The sequence below is a fragment of the Orcinus orca genome, chromosome 12 (assembly GCF_937001465.1).
Source record: "Orcinus orca chromosome 12, mOrcOrc1.1, whole genome shotgun sequence".
In the NCBI taxonomy this organism is placed as follows: Eukaryota; Metazoa; Chordata; class Mammalia; order Artiodactyla; family Delphinidae; genus Orcinus; species Orcinus orca.
In genome coordinates, this window is record NC_064570.1 from 1,253,689 (window position 1) to 1,278,864 (window position 25,176).

The 25,176-nt window shown below is 48.2% G+C and overlaps 1 protein-coding gene across 5 annotated transcripts in view; it reads right to left on the bottom strand.

Annotated features, from left to right (window-relative positions):
- Positions 1-6,054: 6,054 nt before the first annotated feature.
- The window catches only part of SMOC2 (SPARC related modular calcium binding 2), a 155,441-nt gene continuing 136,319 nt past the window's right edge, over positions 6,055-25,176 (bottom strand). For 4 of the 5 annotated variants that reach the window (XM_033403971.2, XM_033403970.2, XM_004278851.3 and 1 more), the window contains 4 exons: positions 18,462-18,561; positions 16,363-16,637; positions 10,011-10,048; positions 6,055-7,592 (listed from right to left, as the gene is read on the bottom strand). In XM_033403971.2, coding sequence (XP_033259862.1) covers positions 7,575-7,592; positions 10,011-10,048; positions 16,363-16,637; positions 18,462-18,561 — 431 coding nt within the window. In that variant the 3' untranslated portion in view covers positions 6,055-7,574. The remainder of the gene's footprint in view (positions 7,593-10,010; positions 10,049-16,362; positions 16,638-18,461; positions 18,562-25,176) is intronic. The other variant, XM_049695215.1, reaches the window with a different exon arrangement.

Genomic DNA, 25,176 nt, shown 5'->3' on the forward strand with positions numbered 1-25,176 from the left:
CGTGGAGGGAACTGGCTGCAGGGGAGACGGTGGGCCCGAGGCTAAAACGGTCAAGGAAGGCACGGGGTGACCAGGAAGAGGCTGGCGTCTGCTGGGGGGTGCGGAGGGGGGACCAGATGGTAGAATCCTCAGGGCTTCCTTGCTAAGGGGGTTGAGTGGAAGGCTGTGGACATGTCGTGGAGGACAACACTGGCCTTCCATGGGAGAGGGTCGTCTGTAACACCGTGGGACAGACATTAATGTTCTCCTTCTCCAGGGAGGACACGGAAATTCAGAGAGGCTAGAAATTCTGCCCAAGATCACAAACTACTAGAGCAAATGCAGGTTAAACAGCCCCCTCCCAGGCCAGCGGTCCGCCTGCAGGAAGGGGTCAGACTTCCACGGCCTTCTTTTAGAAAAGGGCAGTATTCACTCAGTAGCCCTTGACACACACGAACAGAGCCTTCCGTGCCATCTCGCGATACTAGAAATGCTTCAAAGAAGAAAATGTTATGACCGATGAGAGAAAGGCAGAGGCCAGGGCACACCCAGTCCTGGGGCGCTCACAGGAGCCCTGGGAGCAGCCCTGGAATCCGGAGGCCGTATGACTGGGGTCCACCTCGCTCTCAGCATGTGTGGATCTGTCTCAGAAGAGAAAGTGTCCAAACCGAACACATTTTAATTGATTTAAAACGCATCCAATTTATAATCAAATAAGGGCCCTTTGGGCCCACTGCCCTAGGATAGCCATCTACGGGGCGTTTCAGCACCCTAGAGGTAACCAGCTGGGATTGGTGAAAGGTCTCCTTTCCAAGTTTTATTTACGTGAACGATTTTCTTTTTAATAGTCAACGTGTGTTTCATCAACAAGATGGAATACAGCCTCCAAGCCTCACTCTCCAAAGTGGAAACTGGAAAATTTGTATGTTTAGCATTTAACAAAAAGATAAGTTGTTGTACATTTTTTTCAGGCAGAAATACTAAATAACATGAAAAATAGCGAGCCCACTGCCAATGTATTAAATAGCGTTTTTGTGCCTCAGGAAGAATATGAAAAACAGAAAAATCAAAAGAAAACAATTGCTGTTAACTAAGAGAAGGTAAGTGAAGGTAACGGGAACAAACTTACTGAGAAGACATTCATTTAACCACGAAGCAGGTCTTGATTTGATGTGAACTGCGACCTACAGACAATTCTTTGCTGAATCTGAGGTTTTCAAAACAGTGGGCATCGTGACCTGATTTAATGACATAACTGATGTTGTTACAAACATGATCTATGGTATCTAGAACTATATTCTTCAGTTGGCACATGGATTTTCAAACTTAAAAGGAGAAATAACAGACGGATGTATTCATCTCAAAATTTGCAGGTAAAGGAATTCTCGACAGCCCTGAGGGAGCTACAGTGAATTACAACTCAGCTCCCCCGGTACAAAAACAGCACGCTTTGGAATGAATGTTTCAGGTATGGGGGAAAGAGTGAAATTGTTCACATTTGGGTGACAAAGTAGTCAAACTGACTGACCAACGTGGAGAACCGCCTCCGAGATCAGCCTTTATGCCACAACCTGTGGAACCTGTGACAGAGATGGCTGGTCTGAGTTACGGAAGCTGGAGTTACAGCAACAAGCACTTCTCGCTGTGCTGGGGGTCCGCCGATCTCCGAAAAGCTTCACCACCACAGTTGCCAACTACCTTCTGCTACTATTTTCCTTTCTCTTTCCTTTCTCTGTCTTGATAGAAGTAACGAATGACAGGATATAACTCATTTCTCAAGATTTCTTTGGATACTCGTATCTTCCAGGCAAATATATTAGGAAAAGTAAAAAGTAACAGTACCTAAAGCTAGACAGAAGGGATAAAATGGAAGACAGAATCTTACTATAAAATCTGTTTATTATTTTAAATGTTCATGGCATAATGGGACCATTTTCATCCATCCAAAAAGTAGTTATTGAGCCTTTCATGTGATTACATGCTGTGGGGAATAGAAATGTCTGAGTCAGAGGCTCTGCTTCAGGGACCTGACAACATACAAGTGCACATTTAGGGAGGATTCTATGACCAGGGTGCAGTGTTTCTGGTTTGTTGCAAACTGGGAAATGGTAAGTGCTGCACAACCACCAGAAAGAGCAGCCTTTTGTTACAGGTTTGAACATCAGAATTGATAGGTTCTGCGTTTATTTTATTCCTCTCTCCCAAGCCAGGGGAGGACTTGAATTTAAGGTTCAGAGAGTATAGAGTCAGTGTCAGAAAGTCTAGAAGTTGTCTGCAGAAACCTCTTAGGACCACCAACCAAACCAACATCCTAAACTTATTTCAAAACACATTTAAGTTATTTACTTTATCTTACTTCTAGAAATATGTTTATTTTATTATAACAGGGCTCAGTTAATAAAATTGCTTACCAAATTAGAAAGACCATTTTCTTGGATGAAAAAGCAAAGAGTTTGACATAGTCTGAGTAATAAAACTTAGCTTCTCTGTTCTAATACTCAGAGCATCATGAATATGTAAATTTAAACTGAAACATTCAAAGTGGTTCCCCCGGGCACACTTACAAGATCTTAGGAAGCGATAAAAAGGCACCTCTCCTCTGAACTACAGCAGCCATAGAAGACTGGAAACGCACCATGCAGGCAGGCTGGTCAGGAGTATAAAAATCCATCTTTTATTAACAAAGAAGCCATCTATTGACTGAGCATAATTTCAGCTTTAACCGAAAGAAACCAAATGTTTGTTCTAAAGGTAAAATATTAATAACAAGGTGTATGAAACCTTTCCGCTATGAAACACACATGGATTGAGTTAACTGGCCAGCTCTATCAGAAAAGAGCAAGCGTTCAGATGCCCAGGGAAACTAGGCAGAAAGAAGACATTTATTTCACATAAAATGTGGAAGACGGAGTAAACGCCACGTGTCCTGAATGCACTGTTAAGTGTCAGAGGGTGGGCGTGTCTCATGGCAATGCCCCCTCCTGCTTCTTGGGCGGCCAGCCCTCTGTCTCACCCCGTCCTGGGCAGCAAGTGCACAGTTAAAGCTCTGAAGCTGGAGGTGCAAAGAAGAGATGTCGGTGGCCAAGGAAATTCAGCAGACACCTGCTAAATGCGGCTCAGGACAAAACATAACATGTGCCACGTGCCGCTGGCCTCGTCTTGGCCCGAGGCCCTCCACCACGTCCGGTCCCTGATGAAGACACTTGCCCCTCCAGCCAGTGCCCGGGACAAGGCCTCGCTCTAAAGACGGCAGAACAAACCCAAGGGGCCTGGGAGGCCAAGGCCCGGGATGCTGGCTGCCTCCACCCTGAGCTGACTGATTCCTGTCTGTCTGCTTCCTGAGTGAGCAAAATGGCTCTTTTGCCACCGTGACGTGGCTTCCTATTTTCTATTTCTCATAACTGAAGTCAATTCCCCACGATAGAGGAGTCTGAATAAACTTCCATCCCTACCATGTGTAGCGTCTCCTCCTTTACGGAAAGGCCTGCAGGCTTCATCCTGAGCTGCAGGCTTCAGGGTTTGGGATTCAAGCTTTCCCGCCCTTTGACTCTTTGAAGAGAAAGATTCAGAACCACGTGATACAGAGCTGTTCTGACACACGTGTGACTCCACAATGCCACTGTGGAGTGCCTGTCTATACAGCGGGCTGCATGCATGACCTATGCTGGTTGCACAGTCCTGAGAGGGAGGGCTGGAAACCTCTTTCTATGGGTGGGCGGCCCAGTTCCCTCCGCTTCCCCGCACGACCCCTGCTTCCTCTCCGTCTGAGGCGGCGTGCCGATGTGCACCCCTTCCTTCCATCTGCACCACCACGCGTGGAGCTTTGCTGCCCCAGGTTCAGGATGTGCTTGACTGCCGCTGGGCACAATCTCCAACACTCAACAGCGTCTACGTCCACGAGTTACCCGGGCCTCCGGGTGGGCGGTGTGTGCCTCCCTGCCCACGACCTGCTCGGAGCCCCGTGATGGTCCACAGACGTGAGCAGACAGGTTACGAGCTGAAGCTTGAAATGCGCTCATGCAGTGGGGCGCCTCACCCTGTGCTTTGGCCACGACGACAGAGATACGCCCCAAAGGCCCACTCGTCCAGGGCCAGGTGTGAGGCATGGGGACACGTCCAGCCAAGCCCAGACAACCCAGCCAACACACACAGGGTGACAAGAACAAACAAGGGTGGTTTTAGGCCATGGAGCTTTGGGGCGGCTTGTTCATCGCTGTATAGCAAATGAAGAATGAAGCTTTTTAGAATGAAGAAATATCAAAAGTGTCTAAATATCTAATTAGTCAAAAACCTTTACAAATTTTGGCCCATGTAGTAGTATATGGTATTAGGGAGAAAATCATCACCACCATCACCACCACCATCACCATCATCATCATTATCATCACCATCATCACCATCATCACCACCACCACCACCATCACCACCATCACCACCATCACCATCATTATCACCATCATCACCATCATCACCATCATCACCACCGTCACCATCATTATCACCATCATCATCACCACAACCATCACCATCACCACCATCACGACCATCATCATCATCACCATCATCATCCCCATCACCACTACCACCACCATCAGCATCGTCATCATTGTCATCGTCATGATTACCGCCATTTCAACTACCACCATCACCATCACCACAGACCGCTGAGCTGAGCGCTGTCTACATTCTTACTCTCTCTGCAGTAGCTCTGTTGTTTACATGATTCGGTGTCCACTTGGCAGTTTATGATTATGTCGGTCATTTCAAACGTTGATTACAAAAATTGACACCTTTCATCTCGACAACTTAAAAAAATTCTGGATGTGACGTTCACGGGCATGATTTACGAGTTGGTCAGTGCACTTCTAAATAATGTCCCACTTGGAGATTTCTGACAAGGATGCAGGAGAGCATTTTTAAACATGAGAAGGAGGCAAGGGGAGGTTTGTGGGGAGGCAACTATCCCTGAAAACAGCTACACCAGGAACGTAAGGGAAACAATTTCTGTTTCGGCTTTGAAATCTTAACACTTCGCCGTAAGAGCCACCTGCTCCGGCCCCGGCGCGCCGGCCGCTGCCTCCACGGGCTCCGTGCCCTCTCCCGTCTGCTCCAGAAGCAGTCCAACCTCCGCCCCGTCGGGAGCGCTCCCTCTTAATTCCTTTCCAGCAACATCTTGACTGCACAATTGAAATGCTAAGGTTTTACAAAGATCACACTTTTCTGAGTAGAGAAAAAAATAGTGTGGGGCACAGGGAGATTTACCAGGAAGGAATAGAGAGTCCTGGAGGAAACAAGGCCAGCTAAGAAGCTGCTGCTGTGACCACACCATGACCGACCATAGTTAATGCTGCTGTTTGGTGTATTTGAAAACTACTAAGGAAGTAGACCCTAAAAGTTCTCATCACCAGGAAAAAAAACTTTTTTTTTGTATCTATGTGAAGTGCTGGGTGTTATCTAAACTTACTGTGACAACCATTTCACAGTATATGGAAGTCAAAGCGTCATGCCGTGCACCTTACCCTGACACAGTGGCGTATGTCAATTACATCTCAACAAAACTGAGAGAAGCAGCAGCTGCTGCAATGGTCCAGGGGAGATATAATGAGAGTCTAACCAAGGGCGGACGCTGGGTCTGGAGACTGGGGCTGGGGACCAAGCGACGTGGCCTGACGGGGTCTCTGGCGGTGTGACTTGTGAACCGCATCAGCTTTAACGACAAGGAGAACCTGTTCTGTCTCTTCCTTGGTCCACACAGCTTCCGGCAGGACGGGAAGTCCTCCCAGCCTTTGGTACCTAGTGAGTAGACGGCTGCTTCCCATCACGAGGGCAAACACTTGCACCCTCTGTGCCAGGCCCTCACCCTTTACATACATGGATACACGTAACCTTCACCCAGGGGTGCATGCCACTGTCGTCCCTGTTGATAGAGCAGAAGACTGAAGCCCCCAAAGGCTAAGTAACTTGTCCCAAGTCCCATGGCCAGAGGGGCAGAACCAGGGTTCCTTTCACTCCAGCCCAGGGCCCCTGCCTTGCTTCCCAATGGTAAACACCCTCAGAATGAAGCCAGAGGCCAAGTACGGTTTTGATAGCATATTTTATTTGAATCTAAGAAAAAGGATTAAATTCAAAGTTCAGAAATATAAAAGATCATCCAATAAATTTAGGATCCTAACTGTTTCTTAAACAATGGTGATACACACTGGAGCTGGGTTTGTGTTTCCAAAGTTTCCGTTTTGACTTTCGCACGGTTTAAATGAGACGCCTCTTGAAACGTCTTCATGCAAATTCAAGATCGTTTGACATGTGTTGGGGGGTCTGGGGCCGTGAAGACTTTTTTCCCAAACCAAAAGCTAGAGCCGAGACAGCGTCACAGCGTGTCACCCCAGCTCCGGGCCTGTCCCCTAAATGCTTCATGGAGCCCACGGGCACCTTTGCAGAAGCCGGGGTCCAGCTCTGAGACGGGGAGCCGGCTGCCCCGAGGGCCCGCTCTGCTGCTCACAGGGGGGCATTCAGCTCCTCACGTGCCCCTCTCGAGTCCCATTTGGATGAATTTCCCATCGGCAAACCCTTGAGGCCTCCAGGAAAGAAGGGAAGGTGGGGGACCCACAGGCCTTTGTCTCCGGCTGCCGAGGTCAAGACCCAGGCACTGCTTCGCCTGGCTGCGCCTTCTTTAAGGGGACTCTTCATAATTTGTTCAGGGGACAGTTTTACCTTCCGGGGGGCCCCTGGGTGGGCCACGGTCGGGTGGGTAGGGGCCAGGTGTAAGAGAAAAAGCAGGCTGACAAGCGTGTTTAGCCGGCTTGGTCAGGTCATGACGAAATTTACTTTTCTGAACGCTGGACCCCTTCACGCTGCCTCAGAAAGGCAGAAAGAATTCTCTAGCATTTGCTGCATGAATGCTCTGAGCCCAAGGCAGAACTCAAACAGAAGCTTGCAATGGAAAAAGCAGGCACATCCAAAAGGGTTTGAAAAACGTTCTTTTCTACCAGGGCACTACCTGTAAAGAGGGCTTCAGTGGTTGGGTAACTCATTGCGTGAGCGAGAACTCTGGAAGGAAAACCAACAAGCTAACACGAGATCCCAAGAAACAAGAAGACCCGTGCACTCATTAACTGCATGACGAAGACAGCCGTTGGTTACAAACTTCCACGGCGCCATGAAGCTTCCAACATGGACTCAGCGACGCTGCCAGGGCAGTCGATTTCCAACGACGCCACCCTGGCGAGGCTGTTAGTAACGGCCCTGGTGAGGAGATACAGGCCTGGAGCCAGAGCACCTTAGGCCAAGGCTGCTGCCAGGTTAACATGCGTGGAAGGAAGAAATTAAGCTTAAATCCACTCAAAATACATCTCCACCAACTACAGATTTTGAAGGTCAAAGAAGGACACATACATTGTATGTGATTACTTTTCCGAAGCCAGCCTTTCCGTTTTCACAGATTAAAGCCATCTGTTTAAATATCTCATTTCTACAAAGTGAATTTACAGTTAAAGTACAAAGTGCAATATACTATGTGTTTGTTTTGGGTTTTTTAATTGCTTTTTGGTGAGGGAGTCGGCCACGTGTCTAGGACCCGCCATGGATGTGTCAGTCGTTTATCCTTGCTTCCTTGGCTGAAAAAAAGACAGAAAAGAGATATATTTAGACATTTGCGTCACTCATCTCTGAAGACGAAGACTTGCCTTTTAGGAATAAAATAAACCCAGCTGGTAACAACAAGGGAAAAAAAGCAATATTTTTAAATAGATGTGAAAGGAAGAGTGCTTTATTTGGGGTGTAAGAATTTTAAAAAATAATAAAAACATTGTGGACACTTCTCAACTTCTAGCACTTTCCTCCCACTCAATGCTCAGAAATATCAGGAAAAATATATCAGTTGAGAATGCATTTATTTCAAGGATTGTAAGTGTGTTCAATATATTAAACATTGTGCAGAATCTCCAATCACCATGGATTGATCATATAAAAATACTTTTAATACTAATTTATGCTTCAAATTTGATAAAGGCATGTGTTTTTTTAACAGTTTTCTTTTCATCCTTTCCATTCACTATTTGACCTCTCTAAGAAATACAACTTGAAAAGTTTTGTTTACTAAATTACTGGAATTCTGCACTGTGCCAATTAAAAATAATATAGAGTGAAAAAGAGAAGCAAAGTACAATCTTCCAGGTTTATTTCTCCACGTAGACCCATTCCGACCAGTACAAGTTGGTCTATTTAAAATAATTACACTTGAACGTTCAGGAGGCTTCTGTGTTGGCTTTTATTCCCCAGATAAATATATGAACAGGGGACGAGAAGAGGGACTATATCTCCTGCATTAAGTGAATAAGAAGTTTTGTTTTAATTAGCTGAGGATCAAGATAAGCCATCAATGTATTTTACCAGCAACTAAAGCTGGTCAGGTTTGCTGGAGGAGGGGTGGCACTAACGCTTTAAGCTACGTCAGCAGTGGCTGGTAGCACTGCTCTGATCACTGCTGAGCTGTGATGGAACCTGGAGAAGATACCAAGAAAGACAGCTCACTTTTCGATTAAATATAAGCTTCATGCATCCTACTTGCTGCCCTTCATTTCATAGTTCTTGGGTTTGGTTATTCATATAGTGAAAGATTTTGGTGGTTGGGACTCTGTTTCTTCAAAGAAATCTGTATGGTCTTCAATCACTTTATCATGTGCCGGCCACTGCAGGACATCATCCCAGGATCACAGATTGCAGTGATAAACACCATCAAAAGAGCTGGGGAAACCGCTCTGGATTCCTTTTCTGGGAAAAAGCTGAGTGAGTCTCGTGTTTGGAACAGAGTTTATTTCAGGCTGAGGCAGCACCCATGTGGCCATCATTGGCGTTATCTTAGGAAAACAACCGTTTGGAAGTCTTCGGAGCTCAGCCCAGGTCATTGCTTTCAGACCAGCCCTGTTCTAGAGCACAAGTGATTTGCAGTGGGATTTTAAAAGCTGAAACCATAAACACTTGCTAAACAAAGAAGACCGACCGTATCACACATCTTTGCTAATGAAATGGTTTTAAATTGCATCCAAGGTGCGCGTGGAAGGTCTCCACTTCAAGCCCACCACAAATACAGGGGCCTGCCTTAGGGACCAGAGACCTGGAATCAAGCAGGTGAAGACAAAATACATAACAAATTGACAGTGCTCTTAAGAAAGGAGGATGTAGGGGCTTCCCTGGTGGTGCAGTGGTTGGGAGTTCGCCTGCCGATGCAGGGGACACAGGTTCGTGCCCCGGTCCAGGAAGATCCCACATGCCGCGGAGCGGCTGGGCCCGTGAGCCATGGCCGCTGAGCCTGTGCGTCTGGAGCCTGTGCCCCACAACGGGAGAGGCCACAGCAGTGAGAGGCCCGCGTACCGCAAAAAAAAAAAAAAAAAGAAAAAAAAGAAAGGAGGATGTAGCCCTGGCTTTGAGAGAGGGAGAAATGAATCGCTCGTGTTCATCTTCTGGAAAATATGCTAGACTTTGGAGAGCTTGTGGCCTGGGATACTGCGGAGAGACACCACAATTATCTCCTTTAATTGCTCAGGCAGAAATACAGATTCAGAAGCATAGAAGTATGTTTATGAGCACACACGGCAGGAAGTGAAAAAGCCCTTCTGGAGCTGCCACTTGTCTCACTCGGACCCCTAGATGCAAAAAGAAGACTCCCCGTTCCTGCAATCTCCTTAACCAAGCGTAAGGAATACATTACAAATCCACATCCTGCAGAGCTATTTAAAAGTAAATATTTCCAAAAATAAGGGGACTCAGAAATTTTTCTAAAAATAATAAAATAATTGAAATTTCAAGTAGCAAGAAAATAATAATTAGGGCAAAATGTTGATGCTGATGTTTCAGCAAGTTGGTAATTTCTGACAGAATCTTGCATGGCTATTTGGGGCCTCACAGGGGTGTAGACATGATAAGTTGCTTCTTTTCTTGGAAGGAACCTCACTTTACAAATTGACAGAACCTCAACTTTTATTGCCTATAATTAAAACAGTAAATGATTAAGGCTACAATGTAGACATACTCACCTGCCTATTAGAAGTGCTTTCAGCATTACCTCTAGGGGCTAACAGGGAAAAAAAAAAAAGAAAGATTAAAAACCAAATATTCTTTATTTAGTAAAAGGTTAAATAGAATGTTTCAGGAAGAAACCCATATCACTGTAGGAAAGCGTCGTCCACTGGCAGACTTGTTTACATGAGAAAACATGCATCTGCACATACGCTGAGCATAGATTATAAATAGTGGATCATAAAAGTCACGATGTAAACAGTTCCCAGCAATACAAATGCTCTGGCCCAACTTTAGAAGACGGTTCCATTTTACCGAAAACTCCAAAGGCGTGTCCACTAGCCGTGGAGACCTCCTTCCCCGAGTTTTCAAACTCTCCCAGGGAGAGAGGACCCAGGCAGCTGGAAGTCTAGGAACCAGCACCGGGTCTTTGAAATCTTTTGGTTTTATGGTTAAATCACGAGAATCATTTAACTTGTTTGGATCAAAATAACTGTTCCCAAATCCTCCTTGGTTCCGTCTGTGCCTCCTTAAAGACTGGGACCTGGGACATCACCTGTGGAGGCACTTTTCCCGCCCCAAATCTCCACCTGAAATTCAGCCCTGCCCCTCCCCTCCCCCCACACCACCTGAGCTAGCATCACCCATCACACAGTGGATTTTTCTTATTTATCTCATTTCTTGCATCCACACTAAAATGTACGCTCTAGAAAGACGTGAACTCTTGTCTGTTTTATTTACTGTGGTTTTGCCAATGTTTAGAGCAGGGAGCACCTGTAAATATCTTTTGAATGAATCAGTAGACGGAGGGCAGCATCCCTCATCCCAAATGCCTTAACTGTTGACGTCTATCCGTTCAATTAAAAAAATAAAGCGCAAAATTATTCTGTGTTCAAACTTCTTCTCTTGCTATATTCAAGCAAACAGAAATAGAGCACGAAAATTTGAAACACAAACATATTAAGTAAATTGCAAAAATATTAAATAAATGGTAGCTAAATGGACTATCTCTTTCCATTGTAGTTTGAATGATCCAGGGATCGGGATAATTTCTGTTGTCACTCTCCGCTTTGCTTTGCCTGAAATGACTACTTTACAGAGAAAGTAGGCTTTCGCGCCATGGGTTCAAATTTAAAGAATTTTAAACTGATACTTTGAATCTAATCTAAACCAATTGCACTAGCAGCAATTCCCAGATTTTTCTTGGTTTCTTTTATGGCAAACATCAGACTACTGGTCACTGGAGGTAGCTACACATTAAAGTTAGGTTACAGCAAGAAAAGTTAACGTTTTTTGGTGTTTAGAACTTTGCTACGTAGATGAAAAGAGTATAAATTTCATTAATGACACTGGATGGAATATTCCACTCAAGAAGGAGTAGGGAAAAGTTCCATTTAAAATACGTGAAGGGCAGAAAAATAATAAACTGTTAGTTAATTTGAATGAAACAGAATGTACATCATCAAAATAAATACGAAGCCATGCCACATCAATAAAAATACTTCTCGGTGAGAAAATGAGTATGTATTTCCCAGCTCCTACCACAGAGCTCAGCGATGGGTGTGTGTGCATGGCAGGAAGGGTGGCTTCCTCGGTATCGAATGATAGTGATTGTTTCCAGGTGGCACGGCAAACGGCAATTTGGCTGTAAGGCAATATGTCTGAGAGAATGTAGCTGGCATGGCAGTCTGGCTGAAAAACATAATTTGGTCAAAAGTGAATATTTCCTAATTGCTGATTTTCTGCACAATGGTCATTTTGGAGAATCATGAGGGCATGGTATCATCTTTTGTGAACTTTTTTTCTGAATTCTTCAGAAATTTTTTTTTTCTAGGCTCTATCAGTTCTCAATAGTTTTCAGGGTTTTTTCCATTTTTGCATTTTTTGTAATGGTGAAAATTGAGATCAAGCTCCCAATAACATGTCTTAGTTGCAAAACTTTAAATGCAAAATCTTGTGTACTTGCTTAAAACAAGTGTGATTAATGAAGTATGTACATTATGACACCATTTTGTAGTGAAAATCATAGTACATGAACACGTATGTCTATGTGCATAGAAATATTTTCTGGAAAGCTATAGATCTGGTCTGATTTTGTCTCAGAATAAAAGGTCATGTGTTATTTATGTTCTTTACTTAATTTCTCATATTTTTTAGAATAAAAAATGTATTGTTAACTAGTGAGCAAAAATAAAGAAAACAAAAGAAACTGGCAGCCAATTGGATATTTAGACTGTCCCAACTAACCCCTTCCTGAATACTTAGGTTTTTCTGACTTTTCACTATTTCAAATTACACAGGGTAGTAAAAAATAAATGATAATAAAGTTGAAAAACTCTTAGAGAAATTCTGCAAGATAAAAAAAAAAGGGTTGCAAGATCAGCTAATAATGTGTCTAAATCCCCAATGCTCATTTTTGACCAAATTGCCACTTTTACCAAATGCAGCTTCTCCGGGGGAAGAGAGGGGGTTACCCGCGCTATCTTCCCGGTTACTAGCGAGACAACAAAATCCAGACACGTCGGTTTAGTCAGAGGCACGTAAAGAAGATGACTGATAACCCAAGATTCTGCAGTCATGTAAACATTTCTACTAAATGATGATGACACCAAGGTGTTACGCTCTGTTATTCGCTCCCCTGATAGCAGGGTTACACACCCACCCTCTCCGTGTCCCCTTGTAGGGCTGTGTGGAGACCCTGGACCCCTCTCGGCAAGATGACGTGGCCTGCACCCCTTCTGCGCATCCACTCTGCCCGCGAACCTGTTCTCTGTTCCCCTTGTGCATTCTGTCCTCTGTGAGAACGCAGCCCCGGCCCCGAGGAGAGGTGTGGAGGCGCCCCCGCTCCGCCCCCCACCCAGGGGCAGAGGGCAGCATCCTGCAGCCCGAGAGCAGCTGGGGCCGGGGGAGTGCACTTCCTCTGTGGGCACCATCTTCTCCACAGCACTGGCTCCTGATCTGTTGGACTGGCCACACCTCAAGTTTTCCATTATCTAACCAGATTAAAAAACAACAGGGCGTGTGATCGGCTAAGGCCCTGGAGCCAACTCAGAGGTCCAACGCTTGTGCTGACAGGGAGCTGGGGTTTTGAGACAGTTTTGTTTACAACAGGGTAGGTGTCCAGGATCGTGACCCTGAAGGTGCTGGATTCACATCAGCTTCCTGAGGCCTCAGCGTGTGGGGTGAGAGCTGCCATGGTGTCCCCAGAGCAGAGCAAGACCGACCGACCTTCAGAGTTTCCAGGAAGACCAGCTTCCGATCCCGTTTCTCCCGCGAGGGCACCCTTGGCTGGCAGACGCCTGACCAGGAGCCCCTTCTCACGGTCCCTGGGCTCTCCGACGAGGCTGTCCTCGGGTGTCACGCAGTTACCCCTCATGCCTCGGGCTCTGACTGGGCGGTGTTGAGGCTTTGCCTCGGAGATGCTCCAGGGGAGGCACCAGTGTTCCAGTGCTTGGCACAGGGGCTGGGCCGTCCCGTCCATCCTTTTGGCCCAGTGACGCTTTCCCGAGTCCTCGAGCTGGGAGCTGCCTCTTCAGGGCCCGGGCAGCAGCCTACTCACACCCACACCTTACGCGCGGGCCGTTCTAGGGCTTTTCTATCTTCCCTACAAACTGCGGAGCTTCTGAGACTCAGCTCCCACCTCCGCCCCGTCATTCATGGCAGATCCTCGGCGTTTGTGTTGAGCGAATAAATGACTAAGAGAGCTAAGCACTTCATTAGCCACAAAGTCAGAAGTCCTGTACCTGACCGAGGGCTGGGATTTGCACACCCTTCTCAGCACAATCTGTACCTTCTGCAGAAGCTCAGGACTCACCCACGAGCGCAGTGGTTCCTGACGCCCCGGAACCCGTGGGCTCAACACAGGCTACGTGGTACCAATTCACACCAAGTGCTGGTGTTTAAACAACACACTCACTCATGGTTAACGCTTCTGGAAATGACCCATCCACACTGTGGACTGAGCCACGAAGAGTGGGGGCGGGTGGAGAGCGCGGCCTTCTCTGTAGGACAAAGGGCTGGGTCAGGCGGTGGTATCCAGGAGAGTAATTTCCCCACTGCTCAGAATTCATCTTGAAACTACTGGAGGGATCCCGTTCCGTCTCAAAATGCCTCACGCTCGCCGCTGCTCTGAGGCCAATTATGCTCCTGGCAAAGCCGCCATGCACTGGGCCTCCACCCCCCCCACCCCACCCCCGCCCGCTCTCCCTGCCACCCCCCACCCCACCCCCACCCACTCTCCCTGCCAAGCACCTCCATTTGCTGACTTCCTTCGTATTTAGTAAACACGCAGAAAGGACCGTGCCCCTGGCGAGGGACGTCCCTTAGGCACGCGGACGAGGCTCAGGGGTCTGGGTGCTCACCAAGAGGGGATCCTTGCAAACAATGGACTGGCCTGGGCGCTTCAGAAAGGGGTGATGATTAAAGATAAAAAGAGCAGATTCTACACACGGTTGAGCCTGCACTTAATTTGCTCATTGAAACCACAAAACTGGACTCCTTCACAAGTTCAAGGCTGGGTTCTGGAACGGAGGAAGGGCCACCGCGGCCCCAAGCCAACCTGGCAACGGCTGAAACGAGTCACTGGGTCAGCGTTCATCCCCCTCCCCAGCAATCATCAGAGCCCCAGGCCCGGGGGAGCTACAGTCCCCCGGCCTCCAGCTAGCCGGCCACCGGCTCCCCGCTGGTTCCCATGGTGATCCCCTGGGCCTCCGAGACGCCGGGCTGCCAGGAATTCTGCCTAAAACTGCAATAGGTCACTTGTCTCTTGGGACCCTATGGGGGACCAAAATCGAAAAAAAAAGCATAGGGTGAGTGAGAACGTCTGTCCAGGTCCAAGAATCACAGGCAGTGTCAGACAGCGGCAGACAGCGACCCTAAGCCCCAACAAAGGAGAGTAAGGGTGGGGGCGACTGCCTGGACTGGAAACGTCCAAGGCCCCCCCGGGGGCTGCAGGGCAGGGCTGCGCGGGGTTGAGGAAACCCCGACAGAAGCTGCAGCCCAGCAGGTGCCGCTTTCCTGCGGGCGGACCCGTGCGCTTGGGCCGCTGTTCAGGGTGGACCCGCCGCACGCCTTGGGGGCTGTAGGGCTTGGAAGCCACACGGCGCTCTTGGGTTTCTCATCTGCAAGTGAGAATGAGGGCAGCCTCACCCCCATCCCCGGCCTGGCTGGGAGAAAAGAAGGAGCCACGGGGACCGTGAGGCAGGATGGTGATGGGGGCCGGTCACCCCCTGACCCGCCAGCTCGGCCCCCCACACCCCGCCTGCAGACACACAGCAGCGTGGCGAATGCTGCACACAATGTTTCCACGACGAGAGCCTTCTGAGTCTGACCCCCATCAGAGGGCAGCAGGGACCCACATCCTGCCAGGAAATGTCATCCTCACCCCACAAGGTCAGCAAAGTGGGCGGCCGCGTATTTTTACCACTGTTTGCAGTCTGGACATGTTCGGGGCAACATGAAGTGCACTTAGCTTCCGAGACCCCATACAGAGGTCTTCAAAATAAAACTCAACTCTTCCAGGAGTAACTTCTCACAGGAAAATGAGCAAGAGTCCTTTCACAATTACAGGGATCTAGCCTGGAACCAAGTTCGGCTGAATCATGCGGAATGACTGTTATGACGGGTGCTCGGGACACAGAAACTGATAAGACAGATGCAGTCCTTTCCCGAAGCCCACAGTCGAGGTCAGCGGCCAGGACTTCCGCGTCCCAGCTGAGCTGCAACTACGAGGACGTGTAAAGACCACCATCTACCGATGCTCCGGAACCTACTCTCAAACTTGCTTCATGTTTCAAATATGCTGCAAGTTTGGTAACAGAATAACAGAATCATAAATTAGCAGATGGCAGAGGTCTCTGCAAACCATCAAGTCCGCACATGGCCCCTGGGCTGCTGACAGCGTTTGGGTTCAAGGAAGAGATACACACATCTGGTAACGCAGCTGAAACAGTGTTTCAACCATCGAAATAACTGGTTTGGAAACAGGAATTACTGAACTGCTAATAAACCGGGCTGAATGTTTGGTCGGGCTCATGCGTGGAGCTCCCGAGTTACTCCCAAGGGTGCCCAGTTTGCTGTTCAGCATCAGAAGGCGCCCCTGGAGAAGGGCACCCCCTACCCCGCACCCCCCGGACGGAACAGTGAGACTTGTCTCCAGACACCACTCAGCTCCCACCTTTCCCACCCGGCTTCCCCTTGACCGCTTACGACGGTCTGTGAGTGCTTCCACGGACGGTGACCTACAGTCATGTGACACATCAGACTTCCCTCCACCCTCAGACTGCAAGGACAGTCTCTACATCTTAAGACTCAACAGACGCCGTCGAGAGTGGACACGTGTGGGAGCAAAATAATGAGAAAGGCTCTTACTGTGCCGTTTCCTCGTGTTAGTTTCACCTTCTTCTCTGGTCACGCCCAGGCAGCCCATCAACTCTTGCAGGGAAATGGACTTGTCGTTATTCACATCACAGTATTCAACAAACTTCTTCACGCATTTTTTGGGTTTGGACTTCTTCCGAAGGAATCTCTTGAAGGGTTTGATTTCCTTTTTGCCGATGTCCCCACTGGAGTTTTTATCCAGCAGTTTGAAATACCAGTGGACCACTCTCTCCTCCAGCGTGTGGCTGGGGTCAGGTTCCGAGAGCCTGGAAGACACACGGGTGGTCAGGGGCCCCCGGCAGCCTGGCTGCCTCCCCACCCGGCCCTGTTCCCTCCAGTGAGGGCCCCCGTGTTCTGACTTTCCTGGAAGGAGGGCCTAAGGCTGCGTGGCTTTGCCATTTGATATAATGATTTTTAAAAATAACTTAGAAATAGAAATTTGGCAAAAAATTTTCAAGTTGGTTTCAAAATGGCAAATGGCACAGTGAACTTGTGCAGGCCAATCACGCGCTGGGTGTTGGCAAGTCACGCGGACAAAGCCCCGTGGGGATGGCCCATCAGCTCACACATCGCACACCTGCTCAACCTGGGACCCAAAGGATCTCTGCTCCTTTAATTGTGACTCACGGGCAGGTTGTTTATGCCACGGATAAACTAAAAGGTGCAAAACAACATATATCTTAAACTGGTAACCAGACATCTTTCCCTGGATTAAAAAAAACAAAAGGTTGATGCTTTAAGATATAAGTAAAAAACTCTTCTAGAAGGCCTGGCTTTGAGGCTGATCTTGGAGCCATCCCAGATGTTACACTGGGCCTTCTCACCACGTGGAAGGTGCAGCAGGTGCTCACCTAGTCCCTGGTCCTTCCTTCCTTGTCTCGCTGTTGGTCTCTGCGTTTCCATGGGCGTAAAGAGTGAGTCAGACACCAAAAGTTCCCAGGTATTAGGGCTTTCTGATGCTATTAGTTATTTCCCAAATTTTCAGAGGACCTTCTAGGATGGAAATTCATTTACTGCTTTCAGTTTTAGTTTTACAGAGAAGATCTATCTTTCCAAGAATATAAGAGGTCAATTTGAAAATTGGGTGATTATTATTTTTTTTTTTTGCTTCATCATTTAATTTACTACTGGATTCATTAGCACTGCCTGTTTTTCTTCTGCAGTCTTACTCTTAAACAGAGACAGAGAGAGGCAGGCTTTGAGCTGAAGAAGACCAGGAAGCTTTAGATCATCTAGAATAGGTGACATAATCAAGGTTTGGGGCAGGCAGGGAAGAAGGCCAGTGCTCTAAGGAAATAAAGACAGTGAGATTCCCAGTCAGAAAATGTGCTTTAAAATAGAGAGATTAATTATTACTAATTAACAGGGGAGATCCAGCACTTGAAACACTATATCCATTAAACACTGCAAACTCCCTCCTAGGGATGTCACCCACAGAGACGAACGGCTTCGGGGAATTAACAGTCTCTCCGGAAGCAAAGCTCAAAGCCTCAGCCCCAGAACTGCAGAATTTCCACCAGGCACACAGAGCAAGTTTCCAGAGTTTCAGAAGTCAGATTTTGAACATTTTGTTAATGTAATTAATGCCACTGAGTTGCAGCCTTGAAAATGGTTGTGATGGTAAATTTTATGTCATATATATTTTACTGTAAAGAAATCCTATTTTGAGAATTTTAATTTGAACATTTTAATTCAAAGTATTTAAAATCCAGTCAATAGCTCTAAAATGTGATTCCAAAGCAGGAAGCCCTCTGGACCAGGGTCCTCCCATCCCCTCCCCTCCCCCCACCCCCGCCCCCGCCCCTGCCTGAAGGAACCTGGGAAAATCCCAAAGTCTGGGCCTTGTCCCTGATGGCAACATCCTCCCTGGGTTGATCGCATTACAAGAGAACCTGCTAAACAAATGTTCTCCAGACAAAGGAAGTGACCTCAGGTTTGGGGAGGGGACTTCTTTCCTGCAGGCCCTGCCGTGTCCGCTAAGCGGATCAGGCCTCAGATGCCAGTGTCTGGGCTCTGCCCTCCAGCTTCTGAGAGTTCCCTGAACGCCGGGCTTCTTCCCAGCCTCCTGCTCTGCAGTTGAGCGCACGCACCTGCCCGGGGAGGAGGGGTCGGAGACGGCATGGACCATGTCTGTGGACAGCGCGTCCAGCACGCTCGTCAGAAACTCGTTCTTTTTGGCACCAGGACAGCCTGAAAAAAATCAAGTACGGACATCTTTTCATATTTCCCAGAACTCCAAGAGTACAGTAGATTTTTCTCTGTAATGGGAAGAAAGGCTTATGTAGGATTCAGAAATCAGTGTGTTGCTCCTGAGCACATACCCTGAGAAACACCTAATTCAGAAAGAGACATGCACCCAGTGTTCACTGCAGCACTGTTTACAATAGCCGGGACATGGGAGCAACCTAGATGTCCACTGACAGATGAATGGATAAAGAAGATGTGGTACATATATACAGTGAATCTACTCAGCCATAAAGAAGAAGGAAATCATGCCATCTGCAGCAACATGGATGGACCCAGAGATCACCATACTAAGTGAAGTCAGACAGAGAAAGACAAGTATCATAAGTGATAGCACATACATGTGGAATCTAAAATATGACACAAATGAACTCATCTATGAAACAGAGACAGACTCATAGACATAGAGAACAGACTTAGGATTACCAAAGGGGAAAGGGGGGCGGGGGGAATAAATTAAGAGTTTGGGATTAACACATACACACTACTAAATATAAAATAGATAATCAACAAGGATCTACTGTAGAGCACAGGGCACTCTACTCAATATTCTGTAATAACCTATATGAGAAACGAATCTGAGAAATAATAGATATATGTATATGTATAACTGAATCACTTTGCTGTACACCTGAAACTAACACAACACTGTAAATCAACTATACTCCGATATAAAATAAAAATTAAATCAGTGTGTCGGGCGCCCTGTACCAATGAGCTCATCTGAACACTTATAAGCATGCTGCAATCCATATATGTTGATTTTAAACAGTTTCTGTGAATTACAATCTCTAAGATTTATTGAATTATTACTATGTGAGACTAAGAGATTCCCAGGCATTTTCATCTCATTGGTCCCGAAGCTGCAATCCCAGTAGGTAGCATCACTGCCCCACATTACGTAGGAGGCCCTGGGTGCTGCGAAACACCCCAAGCTCACGTGGCTGGAGAAGACACGGCCCCAGAGTCCTGTCAAGGGAGCCTGAGTTCGAAGGCAGTGGAGGGCCTTCGAGTAATTCTGTAATTGAGTTTACTGGAAGCTCAACATTCTACAATATACTTTACCTACAAGTTAACTATCCCTAAACTCCCCTCCACCCTCCTCGCCATTTTGGGATAAAGAGATGCAGCTTGACATGTCTTCCTGGAGTCTGGGAAGCAGGAGGAACATTCCACGCGGATCGGATGGTGGCGCTGTGTTACGACGGCCAAGTCGTTCAAAGACCAACGTGTTTATACAGTTAGAGAACTCTGGGTTTCATAAATTTCCTTTTGACACAAGTTTTTGTTATTATTATTCAAGCACATGTTAATTGCCTAGAGCAGGAATCCATTTACACCAGTTTCCACTTCGTTAAATACACATATCAGAAAACAGATGCGAATCCCTAAGGGTCAGGGAAGGGCGAAAATAGAGCTGTGTTATTCCCCTTTGCCCTTTGAACGCAACTGGAAAGGTAGATTATAATCTACAGGGAAACCCCCAGGACCACTGCAAGAATGTTACTTTTCAAGAGAAAAATAATTATCTCATTAACTATTCCGTGGGGAGGCAATGGCAGACTTGAGGCTGCAGGCGTGTCTGGGGCCGTTGGGGACCTGGGGGACTTCCTGCAGCCCTGTCAGCGCCAGCTCTGAGACAGGGCAGCGCCCTTTGCCCTTTGTCACAGTAATGAATGCTTCTGAGAGCAGCTCGCCTGACCACCAAGAGGAACAGAGAACAGCAGGCAGGCAGGCAGGCAGGGGTGTGTCAGGGGGTGGGCATAACCCGCCCCGGTCCCAGCTGCCCCCGTGAAGTCCCACACCCCGGCTGGCGTCAAGATACCCCGGGAGGGCTGTGGTGCAGGTAGGAGACACGCAGGTGTCTGGGAAAAGGCTGAGCTGATGAGAAACTGCTCAGGGCTGTGAACAGCTGTAAGAAAGCGTTATGCTTGTGCTCTGTGCAGTGAGTATGACTTCAGTGGGGATGCACCCCGGTTATTTTGTTGCTGTTAATTTTATCATTTCCCCCCAAAGGAGGTAAAGCAACACAAGATTTTTAATTAGAAAGTGATGTATATGCATCAGGAAACACAAGACTAACAGCACCTAAAGGCTTCAGAAGGCTTTAACACAACAAGCAGTTAAATTTAATCGACTTCTAAACCAATATCAAATCAATCCTGCTATAGCATGTTTCTAACGTGGTATAAGCTACAGACGGCGAAGCGCACAGATCTTTCTGCTAAGGATCATATTTCGCAGTTGAGAGCTACTTCAGTCCAACAAAGGATACTTTTCATATTTATTTGCAAAGACACTGAACTTCACTTAAGTAAAGGAAAGAGAAAAACGGTTTAGGTTCAGCGAGGCAGAGCTGCTGCATCCTGAGACCAGCTCCAGGTGATTTCTGCCCCGTGCTCTGTGCACACACGAAGTCGACTTGCTGATGGGAAAGCCCGCTCGGAGCGAACACTTGTTGGGACCCAGGCGGAGGTCTGGGGTCCGGGGGTGAGCAATCTTCCCAGGCCCGTCAGATCCCGGTTCTCGGGGCCGAGGTCCTCCCCTGGCTTGACAGGGAGACGGAGATGGAGGGTGACCTCGCACTGCGAGAAGTGTGGTTCCTGATTTTCAGGACAACCACTCCTGAAATAGCAACAGCAGCGCCAGTTCCAAGTAAGTGCGTGGATACACAGGGATGGGGCGGCACCCACAGCGACGCGCACTCCGGGAAGAGAGTCCCTGCGCGTCCAGGGTCGGGCGGGGTCGACGGCCGACCGGACTGAGGACAGAGAGGTGAAAGGGCCTCGGCCTTCGCTCGCTAGCTGTACTTCAGCTCGCGTGCCTTTACTCAAATATCCTGAGAGGGTGCTTCCTCAGGGGGACACAAGAGCCCCAGGCACGCTCATCCCAGTACAGTGTTTGCAAAAATGAGAAGAAATCAGAATGAAAAATTAGCACATTATTAAGAAGTGAATTTTCATTATATGAGAAATGACATAAGTACCATGAAATCCAAATTTCACCACCGTGAAATGGACCAGGCCTCGAAAAGGAACAACGGGGCTGGCGGTGAAAGGGACGCGCCCCCCAAACCGCCGGGCTCTCTGCAAAGCACAGAGCAGCGCTCTCAGCTCCTCCACAGTCACTCCCTCGGGCCACGGTGACGACCGCGGAGATCTGGGTCCTGCCCGCAGACCATGCTTGTGGCCACGCAGCCTCCCGTGTCCTGGGCTCAGCTCATCGAGCTGTCCCCGGGGACGTCAAGCGCCCAGGGACCTCCGACCTCGTCCCAGCAGCTCACCTCCCCTTCCGCCTGCACGGCCTCCATGCGGCCAGAAGCGCCCATAAATCTTGTGTCCTTGAAACCACAGCCTGCAGGCTCCGTGACAGGACACCTAGTCACTGTTTATTTGTGTCCACCCACAAGCTTGTTCCCTGCGGGAGTGGAGTAGAGCTCAGAAGGCTTGGGTCAGGGGAGACGCAGGGCAGGGACGGCCCCGTGCCAGGAACTTCCATGGAGAACTGACAGCCAGTTAAAGAAACATTTGTAGAGAGAGGAAACCAGACTGTCCTTTTCAAAGCTAGAAGCAGAATGACTGCAACCATTTGTTTACAAATCTGAGGCAAAATAAAACAGCCAGCTTGTGTTGAAGATGCTCAGCTGATTTCAGTTATCTGTGGAGTCCAAGGAAAATACTCGGCATCCTGTTGCATTTCTGTGCAAACACTTGGGTTCTGATCCTGGTCTGTCCCCCAGTAAGCTGGCGGCCCCGTCCCAGGGCAGCCCCCCACCCGCCTGTCCCCGTCCTCAACCCCGGCTGCCTGTTAGCAATGAGCCGACTGGCTGCTGGCTCCCGAGATGCCAGGCGCCACTCGGCCCCAGGGAAACTGGGTCATATGTGATGCCTTAAAAACTTACTTTACTTGATATCTCTTAAAATGAATGTGTTCTACACTGTCTACAAAACATCCTTATTTTAAAAAAGCAAAAGTTTTTGGTATAGAAATGACTGATTTCAGCAAATTTACTTATACAGTTTCGTCTTTTCCCTTTTTCTTTAAAGTACAGATTGAAACATTTTCAGGACTGCTACCTGGACCACATCATGAAACCCCACTCCATATGGTAACTAGTGAGCACTCAGGATCACCCCCTAAAGGAAACCCGACACCAGAGGAAGGGAAGTCGGAGGGTGGCAATGTCCTCCTGCAAGTACCAAGAGAAGGCATGAAACGGTGGCAATCCGTAGTTTTGCACCCATGTTAGCCAGCATCGGTCCCTAACTGTAGTCTGAGCATCACCCAGCAGGTGAGGTCTGTGGGCTGCTGGGCAGGGAAACCGGGAGGGGGGGATCCCACTAGATGACCAGGTGACTGGATGGGATGAAAAGTGTCACAGGACAGTGACACTAATTAATCTGGCTTTCAAGCGTCTAACAGTGGGCAGCTTAAAATCTCCATCTGGCTGGTTTATTATTTCAAATGTCTAGAAAACTAATGTAGGTGAGAAATAAAATGAAATGGAAACAAAAATCACACCCTTCTCTGATTTTTTTCATATCTGTCTGAGGAGCTGTGTGTGTGTGTGTCTGTATTATACCTGCACACTTATTAACTCCATTATAATTACCTACTTTTCTGTTTATAGGTTTAGCTCCTCAAATTTGGAAGTCAACCAATGGGGAACAAATTTCTCTAAATTTTTATCAGGTATGTGTCACGTCTGTCAAAGAACTCTGGCATGGCATCTTAGGATTCCCTGTGAGGAGGCAGTAGGGAGACACATGGATGGGGGAGGTAGGGATACAGGAGGTGAGATGCAGGAGGTGAGATGCAGGCACCCCTTCTCCCTTGGCCCATGGCTGTGACAACAGGGCTGAGCAGAAGCCTGGAAGTGTTGGATTTTTCTGGACTTGGTCAGAACTTTAATGGAGGAACTGGACATTCCCAAAGGCCTGTATAGTGTCTTCAGTGAAAAGAACCAGAGAGAAGAACTTGGGCAGGTAGAAAATTCTCCTTGCAACACCAAATCCCTGAAGATCAAAGTTTTATGGTAATAAAGCCAGGATTTAAAACACACATAAGGCTTGTCTTTCTCCCAAAGTTTTAAGAATGTATCATAGCAATTTTCAGGGAAGTCCAGTTTTGTGCAATTTCCCCCAGAGTAATATGAATGCATTTTACCTGTAGGGTGTGGGTCAGAATTGAGACCCACCATTCGCTGCCTTCAAGGGTTGTGAGAAACGGGAATAAAGTTACACCCGCTCCTCTAGAAACATGAAGAAAAGCACTGATAACTGTCTCTGCAATGGCTTAGAGCCACTCTTGCCTGAAGACTAACACAGTCTCAAGGTTGCTAACTCTGCGTGAACTTTAGGCACCAGATTTTAAATCCCTTTATTTAATGTGCAATATTTTGAACTCCATAAAAGCAGCTGGGTGGTGTGTAATTTCTTTCTCAATTACCTCTACCTGAAAGTAAGTGTAAACACAGGATGAACCGTGCTGTGCTCTTTCCCCGTGTGTAACCAGAGGCCTGCAAAGTGCTCCAGGTGCGACCCACGCACCTCCTGGACCCTGAATATTGCCTGGGTCTGCGCGTGCAGACACAGGGGGTCTGTTCCCTGGTGGAAGACGCTCCTCGTGCAGCTGAGGAGGGGAAAGTGAGGCATCAAATAAAACCATCCACGGGGTTGATCATCTCGAGAAACGGGAAATAAAACTGCTGAGACGCTCATCGTCACCGTTTACAGCACAACAATCCGGTGAAGAGAAAGAAAAGCTCCACAGAATCTGCCACAAAGTCAAGGGCCTCTGAGACCCAGAGACAAAGGTGCAGAGGGACTCTCTGGCCCAGTAGCACGTGTGACCCCCGCTCTGCTCCGCGGCGGGCTCTGCCAGCGCTCAACTGCAGAAGCCTGCTTGACCCTGCCGACAGCCCACAAGCACGGCAGCCCCGCGTCTTCCCTCGGCCGAAACGCTGGTCTCCTTCCGAGTCCACATTCTCCTCAATTAAACACTGAGCTCGTGGGTTGTTTCCCAAGCACTGACTTCCCTTAAACACGTGCAACACGCCCATCTCGGGCCATGGGGTCCACGCATCCCACCTGGGGCCCCCGGGGTCCACGGAGGGGGGTCCCCGCACCTGGGGTCTGCGCTATTCCACCGACTTGCATCTTCCAGCCCCCATGCTTCCGCCTCAGGACAACCTGCCAAACTGGGGATCACGGCGAGGTTCTGCCAAGGAAGGAGGAGGGGCGGGGGGAAGGGAGGGAAGGAGGCGGTCAGAGGAAGACCGAGGTTCTGGCTGAGCTGGAGAACCGGAACCCCGGGGGGGAGGGCCCTGCGTCGTCCTCACTGATCAGGAGTTCAGAGGCTGCCAGGCCGTAGTCGCTGTGTTGGGGCAGAGGGGCACAAACAGTCCAGGGCCCTGCCCTCTCCTGCGGGTGGACGGTGACATCAGACAAATTAACATCTCCCTGCTGAGGACCCGGGCCCTGAAGCGTGGAGCAAGCCCTTCTGAATAGGCAGAAGGAGAAGCTCGCCTAAAGGCCCCGGGGCTGGGGGCAAGGCGTGCTG